The sequence below is a fragment of the Sphaerodactylus townsendi genome, linkage group LG08 (assembly GCF_021028975.2).
Source record: "Sphaerodactylus townsendi isolate TG3544 linkage group LG08, MPM_Stown_v2.3, whole genome shotgun sequence".
Taxonomy (NCBI): Eukaryota; Metazoa; Chordata; class Lepidosauria; order Squamata; family Sphaerodactylidae; genus Sphaerodactylus; species Sphaerodactylus townsendi.
In genome coordinates this window covers 7,354,105-7,379,569 of record NC_059432.1, presented here as the reverse complement: position 1 = coordinate 7,379,569, position 25,465 = coordinate 7,354,105, and the positions used below count along the sequence as shown (strand labels likewise).

General features: G+C 46.6%; 1 protein-coding gene across 2 annotated transcripts in view; it reads left to right on the top strand.

Moving 5' to 3' along the window:
* COG3 (component of oligomeric golgi complex 3) overlaps window positions 1-25,465 on the top strand; it is a 62,065-nt gene that overhangs the window by 26,107 nt on the left and 10,493 nt on the right. For both annotated transcript variants that reach the window (XM_048505736.1, XM_048505737.1), the window contains exons 9-17: window positions 927-970; window positions 3,503-3,629; window positions 5,844-5,935; window positions 9,033-9,172; window positions 11,360-11,520; window positions 12,901-13,006; window positions 13,781-13,905; window positions 20,586-20,675; window positions 21,483-21,603. In XM_048505736.1, the coding sequence (XP_048361693.1) occupies window positions 927-970; window positions 3,503-3,629; window positions 5,844-5,935; window positions 9,033-9,172; window positions 11,360-11,520; window positions 12,901-13,006; window positions 13,781-13,905; window positions 20,586-20,675; window positions 21,483-21,603 (1,006 nt within the window). The remainder of the gene's footprint in view (window positions 1-926; window positions 971-3,502; window positions 3,630-5,843; window positions 5,936-9,032; window positions 9,173-11,359; window positions 11,521-12,900; window positions 13,007-13,780; window positions 13,906-20,585; window positions 20,676-21,482; window positions 21,604-25,465) is intronic.

Below are 25,465 nucleotides of genomic sequence, written 5' to 3'. Positions count from 1 at the left end.
GGCAATGCCAAGCAGGTGCTTTGTCACTGAACTGTGGCCACTCCAACGTGGTGGTGGTGGTGTCCATAGAGACTTTACAGTACACCCTGTAAAGTAAGTGGAAACAGGAGACAGGTGGGGGGTTAGCAGGGATATTCAGAGACCTGTGATGGCGCAGGTAAGAGAGGAAAAGGGAAGGGGAACACATAACTCAGTGGCAAACAAAGTCAGCCCTTCCGGAGTTCTTTAAACAATGGCTCTTAGAGTAAGGTTGCCAGCTCGGGTTGGGAAATACCTGGAGATTTGAAGGGGATGGAGCCTGCAGAGTGTGATGTTTGGAAGGGGAGGGGCCTCAGCAGGATCTAATGCTGCAGAGTCCACCCTCCAAACCAGCCATTTGCTCAAGGGGGGCAGAATTCTGCAGTCTGGAGATCTCCAGGCCCCACCTAGAGACTGGCATCCCTACCTTGGAGCGATGTGATTTGTGTATCTTTGGAGTATGCTGTGCTGGTCCACAGGTGGAGACCTTCCTTAGCAGTCCTCACAATAAATGAAGCCATTTCTTTGCTTTCAGTTGAGTGGGTGAGTGTGGCAGGGGCAGAGTGCTTTGGCTCATCATGGGCTATGCTTGCATCCTGCTCTGCTCTGAAATGAGCTCTTCATACCTTTGTTGGGCTTTTTTGTTTTGTGCTTGGATGAATCTGGAGAATGAATTACTCTTCCTGTTCTGCCCTGACAAGATTAACCTTCTAAGAATTTGCTCTGGCAGCCAGTTAAGGGATGTCAATCCAGTTGCAAAAAGCTGTGGACCTAATATGTGTGTCATCCTTAAAAAGTAACATGAATCTCATCGACAAGGAAGAGAGAACAGAGCTAGTGTATGGGGGCATTCCTATGTGGGGCAGCAATGGTGTACATTCTCTTAATTTTTGTCTGTTTCCTTTTAGACGCTTATTGAGCAGATAGAGCAGCGATCAGAGAAAATGTCAGAGTGAGTATACCGAAGCTGTGAGCTGCAAGAATGGTCCAGGCTGGCTTCCTGCCCTGGCCAGCTGGCTGCACAAGGAGGGCTGGAATCACATCATCATAGTGCTGGAAAGGGCCATGCAGGCCATCTAGCGCAACCCTGTACTCCAGGCAAAATCAGCCTAGAGCATCCCTGACAAGTCTTTGTCCTGCTGCTGCTGAAAGGCTGCCAGATAAGAAGAAGAGTTGGATTTATATCCCCCCTTTCTCTCCTATAGGAGACTTAAAGGGGCTGACAAACTCCTTTCCCTCCCCCCACAACAAACACCCTGTGGGGTAGGTGGGGCTGAGAGAGCTCCGAAAAGCTGTGACTAGCCCAAGGTCACCCAGCTGGCGTGTGTGGGAGTGTACAGGCTAATCTGAATTCCCCAGATAAGCCTCCACAGCTCAGGCGGCAGAGCTGGGAATCAAACCCGGTTCCTCCAGATTAGAGTACACCTGCTCTTAACCTCTACGCCACTGCTGCATGGCCATATGCCTCCTCCACTGTTTTCTTCACACTGCAGCTCTCTGCCTGGCATTTCAGGTATGTTGCATTTGAACACCGAGGCAAATTGCATACAATCTTTGGGCAATGTGTGAAGTGCCTTCTTTTGACTTGACCTGACTTTACTGCCTATCTGTTTTATGGGATTACCCCCAACTTCTTGTATTATGGGAGAGGGAGAAGAAAGTCTTGCCTCCCTCCCCTCCCCCTCCCCCACAGTTTTGTAAATCCTTCTCATGTTTCCACAGCCACCGTTTTAAATCCACAGGAAGCTTTGCCCTTTCCTTGTAGGTTCCTGTTGGCGGCCTGTTTTTGCATCTTTTCCAGCTTGAATATATTCTTATGTGAGGCATTTCAAATAAAGTTGCACTATACATTTATAAAAAGCCACTATGATATGGAATGCTTTTTATTTTCTGCCGCTTTCCTACTGAGGCACTTTCTAAGTAAATGGTTTGCAAGGATTGTATTTTTTGTTTGAAAAATATGAGTTGAGTACAGAAATATTAGGAGGAGGTAACTCAGACCCAGAGCAGGGCAGGCCTTCTGTGCTGTTAAAAAGTTGAGCAGAAGCAGAACTTTCAGTAGGCTCAGCTTTAATCACTCCTCCCTAGCAAGCTGGTGGTGGAAAGGGCTGTCATGCCATAGTCAACTTAGGATGCCCCCCTTGGCCTTGGCCTGCCTGTAAAGGATTCAATGGTGTTGATGAGCGGGTCAGCCGCCTGGCCTTGACTACATCTCCATGCAGCCTCAAGGATGGGCCAGCTTCCTCCGGCGGAGACACTCTATCTCTGGTGAGGGAGATGAGACTCCGTTCACGCACATGCTGGAATCGGGGAGGGGGATGGGATGGACAGAGTTATAACCTGTGCTTCATGGGAGATCTTATTCCTGCCACTGCGTGTACGTGAGCTTTCTAGGATGTCTGAATAAACGGTCTTTTACACCCAAAAAGCCTTTTATTTCTGCTTCTATGGAATTCCTTACATTGTGGCAGGAATCAGATAAATACCCTTTGCCATTAATCAAGGATCTTTTAGACGCATTGGGCAAGAGACGCATCTTTACTAAGTTGGACTTGAGAGAAGCTTACCTACAGGGTCAGGAGAATTGCTGAAAAGAGGCTATGAACACCTCTGACTGCATTTCTAACACAAAGTTTGGACAGTTTATGAATACTCTAATAATGCCATTCGGGCTAGAATGCAGGGCCCCCAGAGCTTTTATGGCCCTACTATCAACGAAGTTCTCCATGATTTATTGTACAAGGGAGTAGTGGTGTACTTAGATGACGTTTTAATTTATTCACAAACCATGGAGGAGCATGAAGCATTGGTTCGGGAAGTATTGAAACGTTTGCTCAACAACTCCCTCTTTGCACAAAACTTTCAATGCTGTTTCTTTTCTACCAAACCTCTATTGACTATTTTGGGTTTTTTTGGATCTCGCCCGAGGGCCTAAAAATGGATCCTGCTAAGATTGATGCAGTCCTCCAATGGCCTGCCCCTACCAGCCGAAAAGAACTCCAATCTTTTCTAGGTTTTGCTAATTTCTATCGTGACTGCTCTTTACTCTATGCTTCTGCATAGAGACCCTGGACTTCCTTGGTGGTCTCCAGGACTGACGCTACTTAGGTTCTAAGATCAGACAGTATCAGGTATCAGGCCAGCCTGTGACGGATACCAACATTCAACCTTTTCTGTGCTAAACTAATCTTCCTGGCAATCTGACTAACCTAGAGAGAACTGGGAAAGATGGGGGCATGTGCGGATAAATTAAAAATGGATCCTATGTTGCAGCTTGTGGTTGATGTTTAGAATCTCTGCAGATAAGAAGCTAGATGTCAAAGAAAAAATCTAGACTTGCACCCGGCTCTCATCATGCCTGTTTCCTTCCTACTGGTAATGAGGCGGGGCTTGAGTGTCAATGTTGAAAGATGCAGTTTGGAATTGGCCCTCAACTTGAATCCTCCTGTGGTTCATTCCCATTTTTCTGTCCCCCCCCCCCCAGGTACCAGCAACTGCTGAGTGAAATACATCAATGCTACCTTGAACAGAGAGAACACTTGCTGGGGCCCAGTATCACTAGTACTGTCACGGAATTAACCAGTCGGAACAGCAGAGATCATTGTGCTCTGGTAAGCACCTTGGTGTTCTTCCACAATTCTGCTTTCTTTCGGAAAGGAACCGTTGAACAGCAGATCAGTGGCTTGGACTCAGAGCAGCCTTGCTCTGGCAGAAGGGAGTCATTGGCTCCACCCTGAGGTTTTGCTCAGTCTTGAATATATACAATTTTAGATTTGCTTCTCATAAGAAAGAAAAACTAACTTGCTTGATTGCTGCATCTCCAGCAACCACGATAAAGAGCCGCTCTCTCCACCCCCGTCTGAAAGCAGCAAATCAGTACTGCCCATGTGGTTTTTGATTTTTTGTAAAAGACTTTATGGATGTGGTTGGACCTCCTCTTGGCTATTTCAAAAAATGCCTATTGAAAGAGATTTTTAGAAGATTTATATCCCACTTTTTTTTCTGTAAGGAGACTGCCTGACATTCTGCTCCCCCTAAGGCCCCCTCCCCCCTGGGCAGTCAAGGTAGGCTCGGTGGAATGCTTTGACCAGTCGGGGGTGGGGCCCTCACATGGGAGTGGTGGACCCACTCGTTAAACCCAGGGGGAAGATTTGTCCAGGCCACCAGGTATCGGAGGTGGCCGCGGTGTAGGTGAGAGTCCAAGATGTTGGCAACTTTGTGGTGTTATTCGCCCCGCATCAGCTGGGGGTCTGGAGGCTTTGGAGTGGGGTGCCAACTGTCGCTTGGTGCTGCTTTCTTGAGGAGGCTGGAATGGAAAACAGGGTGCACATTGCGTAGGTTCTTGGGCAATTCTAGTTCCATGGCCACTGGGTTGGTTACCTGGGTCACCCTGAATGGGCCAATAAACTTGTGTCCTAATTTGTGGGTCCCAGGGAGGCCCCTCAGGTTTTTCTTGAAAACATAGGCGTAGTCACCAACCATGTATTTCACGGGCCTGTGTTTGCTCCTATAAGGCTTGCCCCTTATAGTCCTCCTTGGCTTTCTTCAGGGCAGCCTGTACATCCAGAACATCCCAGGAGTTCTGGATGGTTGCCACCTATTCCTGGAGATCTCCTGTCAGGAGGAATGGCTTTCTCTAAGCCATAGACCACGTAAAGGGACTCTTTTTCCCAGTGCTGAGGTGCACCAGATTATTGTAGGTTAACTCCAAGAAAGAGAACTACCTTAATCAAGCCATTGTGGGCTTGTTTAGAGAAGTGGGCTTGTTTAGAGAAGAGGACCACCACTACCCAAACAAACGTTTTCCCTTGGCTGGAAGGGAGATCTGTGATGAAATCCATTGTAGTCATGTATTTCACGGGCCTGTGTTTGCTCCTATAAGGCTTGCCCCTTATAGTCCTCCTTGGCTTTCTTCAGGGCAGCCTGTACATCCAGAACATCCCAGGAGTTCTGGATGGTTGCCACCTATTCCTGGAGATCTCCTGTCAGGAGGAATGGCTTTCTCTGCTGGCCATAGACCACGTGGAAGGGACTTTTCCCAGTGCTGGAGTGCACCGCATTATTGTAGGCGAACTCCGCAAAGAGCAGTCCGCCCAATCGTCATTGTGGGCTTGTTTAGAGAAGTGGGCTTGTTTAGAGAAGAGGACCACCACTACCCAAACAAACGTTTTCCCTTGGCTGGAAGGGAGATCTGTGATGAAATCCATTGTAGTCATCCTTCAGGGGGCAGGCGGGGTGGGCTGTGGTTGAAGCATGCCAGGCTTTCTGGGCACATGCTTTGCCATTTGCCTTAGGGGATGGGGCGGTCTACAAATATACATAATAAATAAATATAATAAATTGCGCATGTGAGGCACCCTTTTACACAAGCTCCACATCCTTGGAGGTTGCTGGGGGTCTTCGGGCATGTTTCTCGGGGCAGTTGGTGATCAGGTGTCCGGCGTCTCTGCAGTGCAGACACAGCCCGAGTTGGCGACGGCAGGCATAGACGGTCTCACTGTTTACCTGGTGGTCTCAGGTTGCAGCGTTGATGATCTTGGGGCTGGGTTGACATTGGCTGGGCTCCCTGCGCTGCCTGGCCCATTGGACTTCCTTCAGGAGAGCTTCTGTATCGCCTGCGAAGCAGATCCACCCCATCGGGGTAACTGGATCCCTGGACACAAGGGCTCAGGATCCAGGCCATCCTTGAACATATGGATGAAAATGCGCTCAGGCTAGTTGTACAGGTGGCTTGCTAGCTGGCGGAACTTGACTCCGTGGTCTGCTACTGAGCGGGACTTTACTGCTCTTTACTGCCTGCAAATCAACTCTTTTACTGATTTCAGGTTCGAAGTGGCTGTGCCTTTATGGTCCATGTGTGCCAGGATGAACATCAACTTTACAACGAGTTCTTCACAAAACCGACACCAAAACTGGAGTAGGTAACATGTTAGACCTTGTTTCTGTTGCGATGCTCCTTGGCAATGCTGTTGACCTGCAGGTGAATCGGGTGGGGTAACTTGTGGTTTCTGGTTGATGACACTACATCCTACCAGAATTGTAAAACTTATACCAGGCTATACAAAAACAGTGCAGTATTTGTCTATTGATTTTATAACTGAAATAAGAGATCCATGGTTTCTTTTTGAAATCCATATGAAGTCACACCCAGTAGGAAGTGGACAACCACAGGGTCAGGGTTCTTAAAATATATATTTTAATTATTTATTAATTATTTATTATGCACTATTGTTTTTAGTTGTTGTTTTGTTGTAACCGCCTAGAGCCCTTCGGGGGTGGGCAGTTTATTAAATTTACTACTACTACTACTACTACTACTACTACTACTACTACTACTACTACTAAATGATGATGATGATGATGATGATGATGTAAGGCACCATGCCTTACACCCACGCAGTGATACTGATAGATTATACCTTCCCCGGAGATCTAAAGGCAGGGGCTTACTGCAAATACAGCAAACAGTGGAAGAGGAGAAGCATGCACTGGCCAATTATGTGAAGGAAAGTCAAGAACAGGCATTGATTGACGTGAAGAACAGACATTTGCTGCAAACCCAGAAAACCAAACAAGAATTCAGAAAAAATGTGATTAAAATGAGGACTGAAAGCTGGCACAACAAAGCACGGCACAGCCAATTTCTGGAGAAAATCAAAGAGAAGGTGGACAACGAAAAGACCTGGCTGTGGTTAACAACTGGAACTCTGAAAAAGGAAACTGAATCCCTGATTTTAGCCGCCCAAGAGCAAGCCATCAGAACAAATTCGATCAAGGCCAAAATCGGAAAATCCTCAGATGATGCAAAATGCAGATTGTGCAAAAGAAGCTGATGAAATTGTAGATCATGTCCCTCAGCTGCTGCAAAAAAAGATTGCCCAGATCTGAGTTACAAACAGAACCTGACACAACTCAGTGGCTAAGATGATCCACTGGAATTTATGCAAGAATTACAACATAAGAACAGCTAAGAACTGGAGGGGAACATTGTCCAGAGAAAGAAATGGAAAAATGAGAAGGTCAAGATCCTGTGGGACTTTTCAAATCCAAAGCAGGACAAAGTGTTGAAACACAAGTACACCAGACATCACCGCGGATCGAGGACAAGAGTTTAATTATCATCGAACTTGAAAACGTAGTTCCCGGTGACAGCAGTGGGTCATTGAAAAAAAAGAACACGAGAAGGCTCACAGACCTACCACTTCGACTTGAAAATCCCAGGCTTGCTTCAAGCGCTCTATAGGCACAAACCAGCTGGAGGTCCCTCCCAGTGGTAATCGGCACGCCAGCCATCCCAAAAAACACTAGGGCAGCAGCTTGAAACAGCCTTTCGAATCTGACAAAATTAACCTCTGGCTTCAAATTCAGGAGAAGGTAGCCCTGCTAGGGATCCCACATCGAACACTGACATTAGCTAACTTCCTAGGCCTCTGGGTGAGGCTCGAATTGTAATGAAGGCCAACAACCAGCAAAAGATCTGGCAGCTGTGAAATCTACAACAACAACAACAACAACAATAATATATACTATTGGATTATGGATTTTAAGCATGTATATTGGTGATGACTAAAGAAGACCCGAGTGAAAGAAATGTGTCTTGTCTTTTGTGGTTTATTGTGCTGCTCATGTTTCATCAGTGTTGTATGATACAATGTTATACCTCAGCACAACTCAAGTCTGCAGTTATTTTAATTTTAATGAAGTCTGTGTTTCATGTCCTTTGCTTTTAATCATTAATCGGTGGACACAGAGTTAATATTTTCTTTTCTATTTTTGATGTCTCTAGCAGCCCAACCTTGAACCTAGCTGCTTCTATTTTGATTGAGCTTTGTTCCTCCTTTCAACCTTTCTGCTGAGTGGTGTGAAATTTCCTATGTGTAGCCAGTCCCTAGGGGGGGTGGGGGAGGCAGGACTGGGGACTTCTGGAGGCCTGTGTCACTTCAGAAGCCTTTGCAACCCAAAGAATTGCTAATGTTCACCCATTGCACATGGCAAAGTTTTCTCAGCTTCAAAGAGAATTGACTGGGGAGTCTGTTTCAGGGCATATTTGGCATTATTACCCACTGCCCTGTTTGCAACAAGACAAGCAATTCCCATTAGCTCTTTTTTTGCTCGCGTCTGGGGGAGGCCCTGTTTTACAGGTTCTCTATTGTGCATGTGTGCTTTAATTTTTAATATAATTTTTAATTTTTATCTTTAATCTTATCAGTAGATCAATCTATCAGTCTGTTGATAGATCAATATATCAACATAAAGAAGGCGAACTATTAAAGTCTTGAATATGGCACCTGCACACTTTGCCTGAATAGTGATTGTCTTTTATGGTGGAAAGTGAGTGGGGAGTAATGGCAGAGTTCAAATTGCAGAATCGCAAAACGATGGCATGAACTTCCATTTGCTAAGTTCTCCAGGTTCATGATCATCCATCTCCTAATGTGGTTCCAACCCAGGCATCAGGACTGAGGGGCTTTTCCCAGTGTGGCCTGGAATCACTAACTGCTTGTGTATGAAGCTATGAGGCTGCAAATGTCCCCGTTTGCTGATCGGGTGTTTGGACTGATTTACTAGTCTTATTATTTTTACACTCTTTTAGTATTAGTATTGATTTATCTATCAATATAGTTATTTTTTTTTAATCTAAAGATCTAAAGATATGCAGGAGCTGGGAGGCCATGGGCAATAGAAATTAAAGGGGAAGGCCAAGAAGCAGGAAGTTGTCGGCAACAGGGAGGAGGGTGAGGGGGAAGTGTGCAAAGCAGTGCAAGGGAGTGGAGGAGGGGTAAGACTAGGCGGACTGGCTGCAGGCGGAGGGAAGAGGTCTGGAGAAAAGCTGTGCCGCCTGGCAAATCTGTCTTGCTCTGGCAGTGAAGCTGTGGAGAGAGTGTAAAGTGAAAGCGGGGCTGGAGGAAATGTGTCCATACAAAAAATCTTGCCATGGCAGACGGTCAGCTCCACCGCACAGCAAACACTGCGTGCTTAATCAGTCGTTGAAACTCTTTTTTTCTGTCTTGCAGTGGACTTTTAGAGAAGTTATGTCTGTCCCTGTATGATGTCTTCAGGCCATTAATCATCCATGTAATTCACTTAGAAACTTTGTCTGAGCTCTGTGGGATTCTGAAAAATGAAATGCTTGAAGATCATGTGCAAAATAATGGTAAGTGTGAAAATGGGATCAGAATAAGAACACATCCTTTAAAAATGCTAGAATGGAATATGTTCTGCGCTTACCTTAACTTGCAGTGGCGTAGGAGGTTAAGAGCTCGTGTATCTAATCTGGAGGAACCGGGTTTGATTCCCAGCTCTGCCGCCAGCTGGGTGACCTTGGGCTAGTCACAGCTTTTCGGAGCTCTCTCAGCCCCACCTACCTCACAGGGTGTTTGTTGTGGGGGGAGGGAAAGGAGTTTGTCAGCCCCTTTGAGTCTCCTGCAGGAGAGAAAGGGGGGATATAAATCCAAACTCTTCTTCAAAACTCTTCTTCCTAAATATTCTTTTTAATTTTGAAATGAGTAAGGATTTTTTTAAGTGCTTGTTATATCCTATCTCCCAAATGCCCGATTCTGATAAACAAGTATTGTTTCTTGTATTGTCAAAGGCTTTCACTGCTGGAATCAACTGGCTGTTGTGGGTTTGCCAGGCTGCATGGCTGTACTTTGGTAGTTTTGCTGGAAAACCCTAGGCTTTATTTTTTGTCTTCTTCCCCATGGCCTGGATCTCCTTGTGTCAAGACACTGTCAAGATTATATCTGTTTCCTGACTGGGCGGGGAGGGGAGGGAGGAGAGACCTTGAAAACCGAGCTTGTTATGCTGCTATTCCTGTACTTGTGTACTTTCACTTTTAAGTGCTCAGGAACTTTTCTCACCCTTCAAGGCTGTCCGCCCTGGGCCTTATCTTTTGTCTTAGCCTGGGAGTCTTTACACAGCCAGGGAATGCTTCTGTCAGACCTCAAGTCCGAAAATAATAGAAACTGTAGATTTGTTCTAAAGTCTTTATTTCACAAAGCCAAAGCAAAGAGGAACCTGAAGATTCTCGCTCAAACCCACTGCTCTCTACTGCCCCCTCCCCCAGAGCCAAATGGCTGCTACATTCCCCACTTCAAAGCACTACAAGCCTGGGAACAGTTCACCCCCCTCCAGATAAGATCTGTGGCCAGGCTGTCCTGGGAAGCGGGGGGAGAGCACCGGACATCTGCAAAGTAACAAGCAGTAATAAAGCAGTAATAAACCCTTGCCATGCCCGCCACCCATCCACTGACAGGCACAGTCCTGACAGCTTCTAGTGATATCGCTTCTCTGGGATGGCACGGGAGGAGCTGGAGGGGTGTTTGGGAAAGGGATATTAACTGGAATATGTGTAGTGGAACTCAGTTCCAGCAAAGACCTGCTTGTATCCTATTCGCAGTGTTCCTGTCCATAAACTGAATTCTGAATAAAGGAGTCTGGCTATTGCAGGGAGGTCAACAGAGAGGTCAACAGATGCTGTGTCAGGGGGATTGTATCTAGGTGATTGAGATGCATTCCTAACTCAACTTAATTCCTACAAGGTATATGTAACCAGCCGGCTGTGTGTTACCATTGCTATTCTGGGACATTCTTTCCCTGATCTTTACTTTATAGCTTCACACACTAAGTAGATAACTAGGCTTTCCACTGACACTTTAGTCTCGTGAGAACCGGGATTGTTTCCATCATCTCGTGGGGGCAGGATGCCAGGTGGCTCTCTGTCTGTATTTGTTGCTGACCTTGGGGCGCTTCAGCTCCAAACTAACTATTTCTCAGATTTCTTGGGAAAATGAGGGGGGAGGGGGGGCTAACGTCAGAATAAAGGGGATAGCAAAGGCCAGGCTCGCCAGAACTGATTTTGTCAAGCTGGGTGCTTTGATGCCTATCAATAAATGCTGCTGATCAACAATGTAGAGTCTGTTTATTGCTTCTAGTTTTGAGACCTAACATGCTGATACCTTGACCTTTTCAATTACCAGAAGCCTCAGGCTTAAGCAGCTGCATCCTAAACATGTTGGCTAAACAAGATGTAGACTGCCTTCCTGACAGACAGCTGGTCTTTTGAGAGGTTCTTTCTCTCCCACCCACCCCCACCCCCCTTTGGTAAAATATGTTCTCTCAGTGGATCGGGGTTGATGCAACTAAGAGACATCAAGACTTCTTTACATCAAAGTGTAATTTGCCAGTCTTGGGGTTAACAGTGGGTTGTTTTCCTCTGGATGAGGGTAATTTGAAACAGTTTGGGGTGGCTGCTAATGATTGCAGCCTTTCATAAACGCAGCACAGACACTTGGAAATGCCACGAGAAAGGGAATTAATGGCAGTGTCCTTTTCCTGGCAGCTGAACAGCTGGCTGCTTTTGCTGCCGTGGTCGAGCAGATGCTGGAGGATGTCCAGGAGCGCCTGGTCTACAGGACGCACATCTACATCCAGACGGACATCGCAGGCTACAAGCCGGCCCCGGGGGACCTGGCCTATCCCGCCAAGCTGGAAATGATGGAGGTGAGGCTTTCTCCATCTCACTGGCTGTTGCATTCAGCCTCTGGATGTGAAGTCTGTGCTATAGAATGGGATCTCAAAGTTAATTCTTATTAAAACCCCTATATATTGACACATGACTAGGTGTAAGAATTGATGAAGATGAAAACCCAAGTTTACCGCAGACAGCATTCTTGCTCCTTACCCATTTGACAGGAGAAAATGAATGACCAAGTCCCGTAATACCATACCGGCTTTCTGGGAGACTGTGAGGAATCACTTGTCTCCAGAGTGTTTTCAGTCCACCTGTGATTTGAACCCAGAGACTGTTGTCCATTGAGGTATCCATGTTTGTGAGGCCAGACTGTTGAAAGAGCTGTATGTGTATGTGTACCAGACAGCACGGACTGGCTGCAAGAGGAACCTATAGAAGGGAAATGCGTTGTTGCTTCTGCCTGCCATGGTGCACTTCTTTCACTTTGAGCACTTTGGCATCACTGAAGTACTTGACATTTTATAGTTTATTGGTCACATCTTTAGCGGTGTAGAGACAGTGGCTCATCCCTTGGTTGACCGTGGTTTACACCATATCTCTTGTTTGTTTGTTACATGGGCCGCAGCAGAAGCCTTTATGGAAAGAGCAGCTCTCTTTCCCTGTCCCAGAGAGGGGGATGGGGAGTGGCAGGCTCCCAGGGCAGGGCTCTTCATCTGCCATTTTCTTCTAGGATGACGCTGGTGTCTTAACATGCAGCAGAGCTTGAGGTGCTCTTTAGCTCCCCTAGCAGGTCTGATCCTGTTTTGGGATGGGGTGGAGAACCCTCTGGCTGCCTCCACAGCTTGTTGGAGCTCCATCCTGGCCTGCCGGAAAAACTCGGTTGCTCAAGATCCTGCTGGTTGCTTTTGCAGATCCTTGTATTACCCGAGGGATTACTAAAGACCGTGGTTTGGATCCAACAATGAGCAAGCAGGAACATCCGTGGGCTTAGTACAGTTCTGCTGGCGCAAGATCTGGGGCTACACGGAGTGCTTTCCACTCTGTAGTGGCCACTGCTGGGTTGCCCAAGATCTTGAGCAAGCAGAAATGCAGGTGGGGATACAAAGAGTTTGACTTTGCACAAGCAGCTGTCGCGGTCTTTCTTGTGCTAGCTGTCAATCTCTCGTTCAAGTGGAAATTTTACACTGCATGTTGCTTGATTTGCTTTTTCAGAAAAGTTCCCTGCTGCTTCTCCAGGGACTGTTTCCTTGAGTTCGGTATAACTGGAAGATTAATTGGTTTTTATTTCTTGAAACACTTCTGCCTTTCTCCTCAACTAAAAATGCCCAAAGCAGCTTATTTCAATATTCAGCTTACTCATACCAAATATCTTTCGATGATTGTTTTTGCAAACTGGATTTTGCCCACAGCAAATAGCACAAAGCTTGAAAGAAGAAGAGAAGAAATTGTCAGTAGATGGTTCATTCTCAGATGTGAAGCTGGAAGATCCAGAAAGCTGCAGTCTGGGGAAACCTGGTACGTGCTTCTGCAGAAGGTGATTTGTTCTTGTAACAATAAGGTAATGGTGGCAATTGTATTTCCCTGTGGCCTGGAGCGGCTCAGTGGCTTCCGCCTTGTGTGCCAAATGGGTTCTCCATTAAGAAGGATTGGTAAAAGGAGCCGTGGCAGACCTCTGCCTGGAGCTCTGCTGCCCATCATAGTAGATACGGCTGGCCTTATTTTTATTCATTTATTTTTTACACTTATCCCCCACCCACTCTCCCTGAAGGACTCAGGGCGGCCTTGAGAGCCTAATTGTCTGACTCGGTGGGAGGGAGCTTCATGTGTACTGACCAAAAGGAAGACAGCAGATTCTTCTGGCTGTGATGTTGAGTAAGGGCTAATGTGGCAGACCTGTGTTATGAGATGTAGACTCACAGTTAGCTTCTCTTGAGTGCTAAGGTGTTGATTCTGTGGGATGGTTTCTGGGCTGTCCATCTAAACCATCCAGGTCCATCTGAAAAGCATCTCAAATGCCAGAGGAGAAATGTAGCTTCCTTGCTCCACCCTGGTTGCTTCACTGATGTCTGGACAGCTTTTTACCTCTTGCTATTGAATTGGAAATTGAAGCTGCCAGTGAGGGCTGGGATGACTGGCCGACTGTAAGGGTACCTTCCTAAAAATCAGTCTCTTTTGAGCAGTAGAATAACTCACAGAGAAAGAAGGAATGTCTTGTCATGAAGGCGAAAACACTGCATGTGTTGAGGCATGAGACAGAATCAAGCCTTCTTGTCCTGATTTGTATTCCAGATGCGTCAGAATCCTGCCCTCCCAGAACTTATACCACGATTTCGCCGGCAGATCTCCACGGAATGTGGTATCCCACTGTCAGAAGGACTCTCGTATGTCTCTCCAAGCTTTACAGATGCATCGATGTACGTGGCCTGTAGCATTTATCCTGGGTCCCAGGTTTAAGTCTCTCCCTTTTAATTTTTTTTCCAGGTTTAAATGAAACAGGCACACCTAAAAGGGAAACGTTGGAGTTGATTTTTTTTTGTTTTCAGGTATTTTTTTGTTGATTTGCATTGGGGTTGGGGGCAACCCTTAAGAAGCCAGCTACTTCCATTTGGCAAGTTTCTTGAGTTTCCTGTAGGAGCGCCTTGCCCAGGGTGTTGGCAGAGTAATTAGCACCAATCAAAAATACCTGTTGCACCCCAGCTGTCGTGTCTAATAAAGTTATTATTCATGTACATTTGTGTTTGTCTTATTTCTCATTACAACTGCCATATACATATATGGATACATTTGTTTAACTCATACATATATTTATCTCAAGTTCACAAGAACAAAATAAAGTTCTTCTCTACTCTATTTTTATGCAGAATTCAATGTAACCTTAAATCTTCAACATCCCAAAGGTAAGTGTACAATCTGTAGCACTCTATAAGTCCAATTCATAACTTCCATTCAGGTAAGTGTCCAGTCTGCATTAGTCCATAAATTCCAAATAATATTTTTTTTAGTTTTTAAGGAAATCCAACTTCATCAACACAGGTATGTATCCAGCCTATACTCATCCAAAAATCCAATTTTCAAAGGAAACGCAGAACGCGGATTATGCGCAATTTTGTTTATTTTGTTCTTGTGAACTTGAGATAAATATATACCTATGTATGAGTTAAACAAATGTATCCATATATGTATATGGCACTTGTAATGAGAAATAAGACAAACACAAATGTACATGAATAATAACTTTACTAGACACGACAGCTGGGGTGCAACAGGTATTTTTGATTGGTACTGTATATCACTGCTGCACTCAATTGGTTTCTATATTTGAGAGTAATTAGCCCACCTGATTAAAGTACAGATGAAGCTTTATTCAGGAACTTACATACTTGATAGCATAGAGGAGAGACAGAGGCAAGGTCCTAGCTACATAACCCGCTGAGAGAGAGAGACTTCCAAGAAGAAATAGGAGGTGGCCATTACAGTAGCAATCTGGGGACAGGCCAGGAATGACTCTTAACAGGTGATAATGTGCTGACCTTACTATCCTGTCTAATTGCCCTCTTGCTGCCCCCTGCAGAGTCGTCTTCTGTTTTTTGTACGCTAGACATGGCCTGTTCCAACATAGGGGATGCTAGTCAGATTCAGTTGCTGGTTAACAGACCTAGGCCACCATGACTTCATTTTACCTGTCACTGCAGATAGTGGTTCAAACTGGGAGTCCATTAACCCAGAAAGGGTGGAGGCCAGGAGGAATGCATCACTCCTCCTCCCCACATACAAACATCCCCCCCCCCCCCCGTGGTTCTTCTGGTGTTATGCGACTGCCAGTCGTACAACTGCTTTATAGCTTTTAACTATTTTATATTCTTTCTCTAGTTTTATTACTAGATTAAGTATTCACTTCTTTGGTAGAGTTTTCCTTGAAAAATACACTCTCTTCTGCTGGAGCCTCCACCAGATTTCAGCTGCCAATTTGGGAATGTTGGAGAAGGTTTTCTCAGTGGGATCAGAGGGCAAACAGTATGCAGCATTTACTCCTGTTGCAAGACAAGGTTTTCCCCAGGCATGCCATACAAAAAGAGGGAGTCACCTTACAATTGCACCTTACATTTGCACACAAGAACTAACCTTCTGGATCAGACCAGAGTCCATCTAGTCCAGCACTCTGCTACTCGCAGTGGCCCACCAGAGGCCTTTGGGAGCTCACATGCAGGAGGTGAAAGCCCTTCTGTTGCTCCCAAGCACCTAGTCTGTTAAGACATTTGCAATCTCAGATCAGTGAGGATCAAGATTGGTAGCCAAAGATCGACTTCTCCTCCATAAATCTATCCAAGCCCCTTTTAAAGCTATCCAGGTTAGCGGCCATCACCACCTCCTATGGCAACATATTCCAAACACCAATCACACGTTGCGTGAAGAAGTGTTTCCTTTTATTAGTCCTAATTCTTCCCCCCAGCATTTTCAATGTATGTCCCCTGGTTCTAGTATTGTGAGAAAGAGAGAAAAATTTCTCTCTGTCAACATTTTCTACCCCATGCATAATTTTATAGACTTCAATCATATCCCCCCAATCATATCCCCCCTCTCCAAACTAAAGAGTCCCAAACGCTGCAGCCTCTCCTCATCAGGAATGTGCTCCAATCCTTCAATCTGTCAGACTCTCAAACGTGGAAAGTTTTTAGGCAACTGTAACTTGGCTGTCACATCATTAATCACTCTGAGCACCTGAAAAGGTCCAATACACTTTTCCCCAGTTTTCTACACCCCTGCAGACCCCACAAGTTCTTGGTAGACAAATACATCCAATCCCCAACCGGGCCAAGTTGTGAACGTGGCTGCCGCTTTCTTATCGTAGCTCGCCGCCTGTAACCCCTGCTTAGCTCTTCCCCAGGGCTACAACTGCATCGGGTCCCCATGCTTGTTGGATGGTCTGCAATTCCTATTCCTGCAGTTCCATCGGGTCCCTGCTGGACTCTCCCTAGCGAAAGGGAAACGGGCTTTAGCCGACTGTCCCGAAACAACTCTCAAAAGGAAGTTTTTTCCTGTGCTGCAGTATGCACCGCTGTTGTAGGCAAAACCTGGGCCAGTGCTAAAGGCAACAGGTCAACCCAATCGGGTCTCCTGATGGAAATTAATGTAGCAATCCGTAAGTATTGTTCGGAAGAGTTGCGCTCAAGCACGCTCGCTTCCAAATCCATCGCCGTTGCCGCATTGAAACGCGAATTTTAAAGATGATACCTCGTTTGGTGCCCAGCAGCTTCAGAAAGTGTCGCCAGAACTGCGAAATAAACTGTCTGCCGCGGTCCGATAATGCGCATCTTTATCAGGGCATGCTGCAGCTTCGGTAGACGGGTTACAAACATGCGCGGCCAATCTTGTTTCGCTGTTAGCAGCGATGCGCAAGGGACGAAGTGCGCCTGCTTCGAAAACAAGTCCACAACCATCCAGATCACCAACTTCCCTCTGCTGGAAGGGAGGTCGGTAATGAAATCCATGGAGATCACCTTCCAGGGTGCGGAGGGTGCTGGCAGGGGCTGGAGGAGGCCAGGCACCTTCCCTTGCGCCCTCTTGGCCTTTACAATACAATACAACAACCTTTATTAGGCATATTAATATAGGCTCCAGAGCGTTACAGACATTTCTGAAGTACAAATCAAAAGTACAGGAGAGAAATGCCTAATACCCATATAACTTGGACAGTCAAGTATAATGTGAGGAAGAGTCTCCACTTGGTTTTACAGTGTGGACAGATCCGATCCTAGAGAGGGATACATAGGTAGCGACCCTTTGTGATGGCTGATGGAAAAATATTGCATCTGGCCCTTGTAATAATCCATCTCTGTTGGGGTTCAGTTAATAGTTCAAGATATTTGGCTATGTGCCCCTGTTCTGGTACTATTCTGACAGAAAGGGGTGAGCATGATTTATTTGCTTGCCCCAACAAGATATGGTATTCCCTCCTGGCCATCGCACATTTGGGGCAACCTTTAACATAAGCCTCCACATCCCCCCTCAACGTCCTCCACCAAAACTTTCTATGGGCCAAATGCAATGTTTTCACAAACCCTAAGTGTCCTGCCGATTTTACATCATGACATACCTGCAAAGCTAGGAGGTGCTGAGGCACATAGAGCTCCATCCCCTTCCAAATTCAGAACTCCCTCCCTGCTTCTCCAGTTGTCGCCACTCCTCTATTTCATGGCGGCACTTCAAGGGTCCCCGCCCCCCTGAGGGCCTCTTCCAGTGATGCAGGCACCACCGGGGGACTGGGGCTTGACTACAGGTGACGACTGCCAAGTCCAGTTGAGATGGGGAGAACACTGTCCCGATCGGGGCGGGGTCCCTTGGGGAGGGATTGGGCAACCAAGACAGGGCATCGGCCAAGCAATTCGACTTCCTGGGGAGGAAGTGCAGCATGAAGTTGAAACGGGAGAAAAAGTCAGCTCCAATTGGCTGCTTGGCTGGACAATTTCCTCTCGGGCATGAAGCACCTGGCCGCCTAGTTCCTATGGGAGTCAGTCCACACCTTTGAAAGGGCAGGGCCAGCTCTCCAGCCACTGGCGCCAGGCAGTCAAAGCACACTTGATCGCCCCCGTCTCCTTGTCCCCAACCGTCCAGTGACGCTTTACCCCCGAAAACTTGCGGGATAGATAGGCACAGGGATACAACCTCCCATCCTCCCCCTTCTGCATAGCCTTGTCCGAAGCATCAGCATGCACAATAAAGGGCTTGGAAGGGTCGCCATGGCGTAGGATAGGTTCCAATGTGAAGGCGCGCTTAAGCGCCTGAAAGGCCGCCCCGCACTCCGGGGACCATGGCAGCGGAGCCGAAGGCTTGGTTGCCACCAGCCCCTTCTCCTTCATGCACAGCAAATCAGTAAGGGGGAGAGCCAATCAGGCAAAGTTAGGGGTAAAGTCCAGATAGAAATTGGCAAAGCCCAGGAACGACTGCAACTGATGCCTGGTTCGGGGCTCCTGCCACTGCAACACATCCTGCACTTTACCCGGGTCCATCTCTAATCCCTGGCCGGAAATCCGGTAACCTAGAAAGTCCAGCCGTTTCGTGCAAAGCTGGCACGATGGAAATGCATGCAGGGTAGTCTGCGTTCGCACAGTGTTTTTTTAAACTTGCAATCGGCTATGGTTTCTTTTGTTCCTTTGGCGCCAGGAGATTGCTAGGAAGGGAAGAGGGAAACAGGAAAACAATTGCAAATCACACACAGCAAGACATCAAGATACTGACAGGCATGGTCCTGAAACAATCATCCTCGTTGCCCTTCTCTGCACTTTTTCTATCTCTTCAGTATCCTTTTTGAGATGTGGTGACCAGAACTGAACACAAAACTCGCACCACTGAACACAAAACTCACACCACTGCTTTATATAAGGGCATGACAATCTTTGCAGTTTTATTATCAATTCCTTTCCTAATTATCCCCAGCGTAGAGTTTGCCTTTTTCACAGCTGCCATGCATTGAGTTGACATTCCCATGGAACTATCAACTAAGACGCCCAAATCCCTTTCCTGGTCTGTGACTGATAGTACTGACCCCTGTAGCGTGTATGTGAAGTTTGGATTCTTTGCCCCTATTTTGCTACATTGAACTGCATTTGCCATTTCTTAGCCCACTCACCTAATTTATAAAGGGCTGCTTGGAACTCTTTGCAATCCTTTTTAGTTCTCACTACCCTACATAATTTGGTATCATCAGCAAACTTGGCCACCATGCTACCCACCCCTACTTCTCTCCATTGTGAGAACTTCCCATTTACACCCACCCTTTGCTTCCTGTTTTTCAACCAGTTTTTAATCCATAGGAGGACTTCCCCTCTTATTCCTTCATTGCTGAGTTTTCTCAATAGTCTCTGGTGAGGAACTTTGTCAAAAGCCTTTTGGAAATCCAAGTAGACAATGACCACTGGTTCCCCCTTATCCACATGCCTGTTTACACCCTCAAAGAACTCCTAGTAAGTTTGTAAGACAGGGATCAGTTCTGCAAAGCTTGCTATGCGCTGACTCTTCCTCAGCAGGTCTTGCTTTTCTACATGTTTAATAATTTTATCTTTAATGATAGATTCTACTAATTTACCAGGAACAGATGTCAATCTGACTGGCCTGTAATTTCCTGGATTCCCCCTAGATTCTTTCTTAAAGATTGGTGTGACATTGACCATCTTCCAGTCTTCAGGGATGGAGGCTGATTTCAGGGATAAGTTGCATATTAAAGTGAGAAGATCAGCAATTTCATGCTTGAGCTCTTTAAGAACTCTTGGGTGAATGCAATCTGGGCCAGGGGATTTGGTAGCATTTAGTTTATCAATGGCTGCCAGAACTTCTTCCTTGTCTACCACCATCTTTGCTAGTTCCTCGGATTCACCTCCTAAGAAGCTTGGTTCAGGTGCAGGAATGTTCCTCACCTCCTCTTCGGTGAAGACAGATGCAAAGAATTCATTCAGCTTCTCTGCAATCTCCCTGTTCTCCTTTAGCACACCTTTTGTTCCTTTGTCATGTAATGGGCTTACTGCTGCACACACATTGCAGTTACGTCTACTAATAATTTCTGTGTATGTGCCTTTGACATTTTAAAGAGGACCATCCAACATTCAGGGTCATCTTCCTTTTGAGTAAGTGGGCAGCATTACGTGCACTGCTGACTGTCACAGATCCCCAGTGCTGATTACTCAACCACAGGCAAGGCTTTCAAAAAGGCCTCTTACAGTTAAGAAGAAAAGGAGCTCTTTGGTGAACCTGTGAGAAACTATGGAGGGGCGTCGTTTGTTTTGAAAGTCTTGCTGTTGTCTGCCCGGGGAGGCGGGGGCGGGGGGGGGGGGGCTCAGGGGCTGAGCATCTGCTTGGCTTGCAGAAGGTCCCAGGTTCAGTCCCCGGCATCTCCAGTTAAAGGTTCTGGCAGCAGGAGATGTGAAGGACCCCGGAGGGTTTTTTCCTTTGGGAAAAATGCCAGTCAAAAAGCAAGGCTTGTATTGAGTGGCACTTCAGCGGGCCAATGGAGAGCTGGCCGCTGTAATCTGTGGGACTCCTGTGTGGAAGGGAAAAGGAAAAGAGTCCAGGTGAGGACCGTTCTCTCTTTCCCCTGCTGCAGAGGGCCGTGTTCCAGGGGCTGTCCCAGGAGGCCCTGTCTGCCTGCATCCGGTCGCTGCTGGAGGCTTCAGATTCCATTACCAAAAACAAGGTCAGTCACATTTCCTAGTGTCGGAGAGGGGGAGGGGGGCACAGTTATTGACAACTTCTGAAAAGGGTTACGAAAGGGTTCAAAAAGGCACTGAAACCTTTTCCAGACAGAGGACAGTTCTGACAATGTGGTGTCTGAAGGATACACCCCCCCCCCTTTTTTTGTTTTGTATCCATCAGAAAGGGTCCTTGGTACTGGCCTCTGTTTATCCTGAAGGAGCTGGGCAGTGAAGAAGGCTTGAAAGACGGACGCTGACTATGCAGAGTCTCTGGTGGGGGGAGGGGAGGGGGGCACGTGCTGCAAGTCTGGCCAGGGACACTGTTGGAAAAGCAGCATCAGGAAAGGGATGGCAGATAATGGAAACTGTTTCTGTGCACAAGAGTCCTCCTGACGTCTGCTCAGTGAGGCTTTGTTCCCAGGATTGCACTGGAAAAAACACGCAACATTAATGTGTGTTTACACTTTGTGTACTGTTTCAAAAACAGGATCCTCTAATTGCAAAGAGCTGTAGAAATGTCTGACCCGTGAGTGTAAGGAGACTGCCAGTGTGAGCTTTGCCTCTTGTACAGCTGTGTCAGCTATGCTTATTCTTTTCTAGCTGGCTGTGCACATCTGGGCAAGAGATATGCAAACAAATTTCTTCTACAAAGTGCCTTAACAGAAAGGGGAAGAATCCAGCCAGGCCAGGAGTACCAAGCAAACAAATGATGTGTCTTATGTGAACAGTTCGCAGTCTTTCCCATCCTCCCCCTCCCTTTTGGGTTGTGTTTGTCCCGGCATTAATACTTTGTTTCTGTTATGATTTAGGGCCAGGTTGACGGGCAGCTTTTCTTAATAAAACACCTTTTGATTCTTCGTGAGCAAATTGCTCCTTTTCACACTGAATTCACCATTAAGGAAATTTCCCTGGACCTTAAGAAAACTAGAGGTACTGCCTGGCCTGCTGGCTGGACACTGTGGTGGTCTCGCCCCCTCTTCTTGACAAGTCAGCCACTGGGTTGAGTTTATGTTCACCTGCAGTCACCTGCCTGCTTTATACCAATTCCTGCTTTGGAATTCGTTTTTTATTTTTGGATGGGGCTAGATCAGAGTTTTCAGCAGCCATTAACCCTGCTCTCCTTTCATCAACGTTGGCTTTTCTGCTAAAAACAGCCAAGTCCTTTGTTTCTTTCAATGAATATTGCTGGATGCCCTGCCCTCTGCGCTAACAATGTGTCTCATGTGAACATCTGTCTCTAGGAACTGAATGGTGAATTAGGAGGAGAGAGAAGCCCGTGGGGATGCAAGTTTAGAGGTGACAGGCACTGAGAAAAACATGCAACATTAGTGTGTGTTTACACTTTGTGTACTGCTTCAAAACAGGATCCTCTAATTGCAAAGAGCTGTAGAAATGTATGACCTCTGAGTGTAAGGAGACTGCCAGTGTGAACTTTCTTTCTTGTACAGCTGTGTTGGCAACCATTTTGCCGAAGTTCGGGTTCCCAGCCCTTTTGAGCTTGTGGGTACCTTTGGAATTCTGTCACAGAGCCAACTGCAAAGTGTCACAGAGAGAAGTTATGTATCACTTTGACACATCACTGGTCAACATTCCAGGCTGACGCTCTGCTTAACAGGATACCCTTTAAAATGCACATATTGTTTTAAAACATTTCCTTGCTTACACACAGCTCACCTTCTGGCACTCAGTGAAGACCGTTTATGGTGTGGCGTTAGCTTATCTGCTGCCGAAGCAATGTTTTTAAAAATCTGTGCAGTGAATTTTATGCACTGGGCAAAATCCCCATCTTTCCTCACCCATTTTCCCAAAACTTTGGATGGGTATCCCAGTGCCCATGGGCAACACTGGGCTGAGAACCCTGGCCGAAGCAAACTTCTCGGTACAGTAGGATGCCGGAGCTGCTGTGTGGCCCCTGAATCTGGCAAGAGGCTTTTCAGTAGAAGTAGTCTGAAGATGGTCTGAAGAGTGGGCCTGTCCTGCCCTGGGTAGGCCAGGCGAGGCTAGTCTCAGCAGATCTTGGAAAGCTGGGCAGGGTGAGTCCAGGCTGGGCTGGGAGGACCCCAGGGAAGTCCAGGCAGAGGCATTCTCTGTTTAAGCGACACTTTAAAAAATGCAATGAGTTTGGGAAGACTTGAGAGAGAGGGGCGGGGCAACCAGCCGGTTGGAGAAGGGAAATGCAAGGCTGCTGTGCAGAGTCAGCTGCCATGGAGAAATGGGCCCTATAGGCGCAAACCACCTCTGCTTGTCTCTTAATTTGAAAGTCATGTGGCGTCACTACTAGTCTGCTGATACTTGACCACAACAACCACCAGAGAGAATGGTGCGGATTGTGTGTAGTGTGGGAAAGAGTGGCGCTCGTGATAGCAACTTTTCTGCCGCCCACCCAATCCCCCAAGCTGCAGCCTGTGGTGCCATCTGCCATTTTGTGCCCGAGAGTCTGTGGACCACCAGGAACAGCCTGGGAGGGTGGGGGGGAAGGGTTTGTAGTGGGAGCTGAGGGAGGGAGTTGTTGGAAGTCCTTTCCTGGGGAAAATGTGGTTTGCATGCAGGGCAGCGGGCAACTTTTTTCAAGTGCCCACCTGGCTTACAGCACAGCAGCATCTTCTGCTTAATAACTGAACTTGAATGTCGGACAAACATTGACTTTGCAAAACTGCTTCCACTACACACTTAAGTCAGAATCTGTTCATCACATGCATTTGTGTGAAATACCTGTAACAGGAGGGGGGCACAGAGGCATCAATTCGTCTTGATGTGGGCTTGAAAAAATACATGCAGTGTTAAAAGGGACGACTTGAGAACTGTATTGTCGAAGGCTTTCACGGCCGGAATCACTTGGGTGCTGTGTGGTTTCCGGGCTGTATGGCCGTGTTCTAGCAGCATTCTCCTGACGTTTCGCCTGCATCTGTGGCTGGCATCCTCTGAAGATGAGAGATCCTCTGAAGATGCCAGCCACAGATGCAGGCGAAACGTCAGGAGAGAATGCTGCTAGAACACGGCCATACAGCCCGGAAACCACACAGCACCCAAACTACTTGAGAACTGTTTTTGCCAGCAAAAGGGGATTTGAAATCTCTCTGTTCTCTCTCTGTATTTTGCTCTCTCTTGCTTTCCTCTGCCTGCGCTAATATTTTCCCTCTGAACAACCTCACATCTCTGACTTATACCTGTGCTGAATGCAGCTGAACATGGATGAGACTACTCGTGTTTGTTTCTAGTTAGCAAGAGGTTAAAGGGTAAATATGTCCTACTGGTGTCCTTTTCTGGCTGACATAAAATTTTGTTCTGCATGTTTCCTAAATGAATAAATGTTTATGATAGCCAGTTATTCAGTGAAAAGGTAAGTGACCAAAAGTTTAGGTTTCCAGGAGTGTAAGATAGATTTATAGGAAGCCTTGCCTAATCACAGAAAAACAAATTGAGACACAATTTTCACTGAGACTGGAGTCAATATGTAAACTGAAAGCAGCATCAGGTGTTACGTTACACTTCAGAAAATCTTGCAGATTTTTACATCCTAATTATAAAAACAAGTGAGGGAGCTACAGAGACTTGCAAGGAGAATCCTTCCCACTTCCCCCACTGTTTCCTCTTTCCCTTCCCTGAAAAGCCCCCACAGCCCCTCCCCTTTCCCTGCTTCCTTCTTTCCAACCAGCCAACCTTCTTTCATCTGGCCCCTGTCTTTCCACCACCAGGCAACTTCTACCTGAGAAGGGACCTGCAAGTGTTTGTGGGGCTGATCCCATTTCTCCCTGTATCCCCTTCCTCAAACTATTCTGTTTCCTTCTGCAGCCCCCTTGCCTTCACATTCCTTTCCTCTGGCATCCCCACCCCCACCCACCCTCTTTTCTATCTACCACTCCCACCCATCTTCCGCTATGTTCATTATTTGTTTACTTCATCTTTCTTCATTATTTGTTTACTTCATCTTTCTCCATAGTGGAGAACCAAAGCAGCTTACATCATTCTTCTCCACCTCATCCTCACAACAACCCTGTGGGAAGGTGAAGGCAAAAGCAGGTGACTGGTCCAAAGTCACCCCATCAGCTTCCACAGCAAAGTAGGGATTCAAATCTGGGTCTTGCGCCCTCCTCCAGTTTTTTGGTGACAACCCAAAGCTTGAAGGCTGGCAGTACTTTTGTGGTTGCCTAGTGGTGGCCATTGAAGGTGTTCATGTCTTACAGCTATGTAATCTGCCATGAGCCTCCGTGAGAGAAGTGGACTGTAAATAATACAACTAAATAAAAGCTACATATGCTGCTTCTATTACTTTGGGGAGGGGGATTAGCTCCCATGCATTTTCTTCAATTCCAGATTTTTCTGCAAACCTGGGTTATTTTTCAGATTTGTAGAAAGATCTGTTTTATTCATGGCTTCAGTTTCTGGATTTCAGATCTGGCCAAGTTGAGAATTAGATGTGCTGTTGCTCTCCAGACTTTTTTTTGCTTGCCTTCTCAAAATGAAAGTTCTGAAGGGAAAGATCAAAAGTAACTCTGCCCGAAGAAAGGCGGGACTTCTGTGAGCGATGCCCCAGATCCAGCAAATTCACAATTGCTTAAAGGTGAAGAATATTCTTTACAGAATATGGCACAGTGTGTAGGATCCAGAGCTCATAATGTGGTACACATTATGAATTGTTTGAGGCTATGGTTGTGGCAGGGGTGGCTGTTGTAGGTCTCCCAAGGGACTGGGGAGCTCTTTCAGTGGTTGATAGGAACTCAGCCTGGATTCAGAGGCCCAGCAGTAGCTGCTTCCTTTGGAAGACTTGTCTTCCTAGCAGAATGATGGTGAG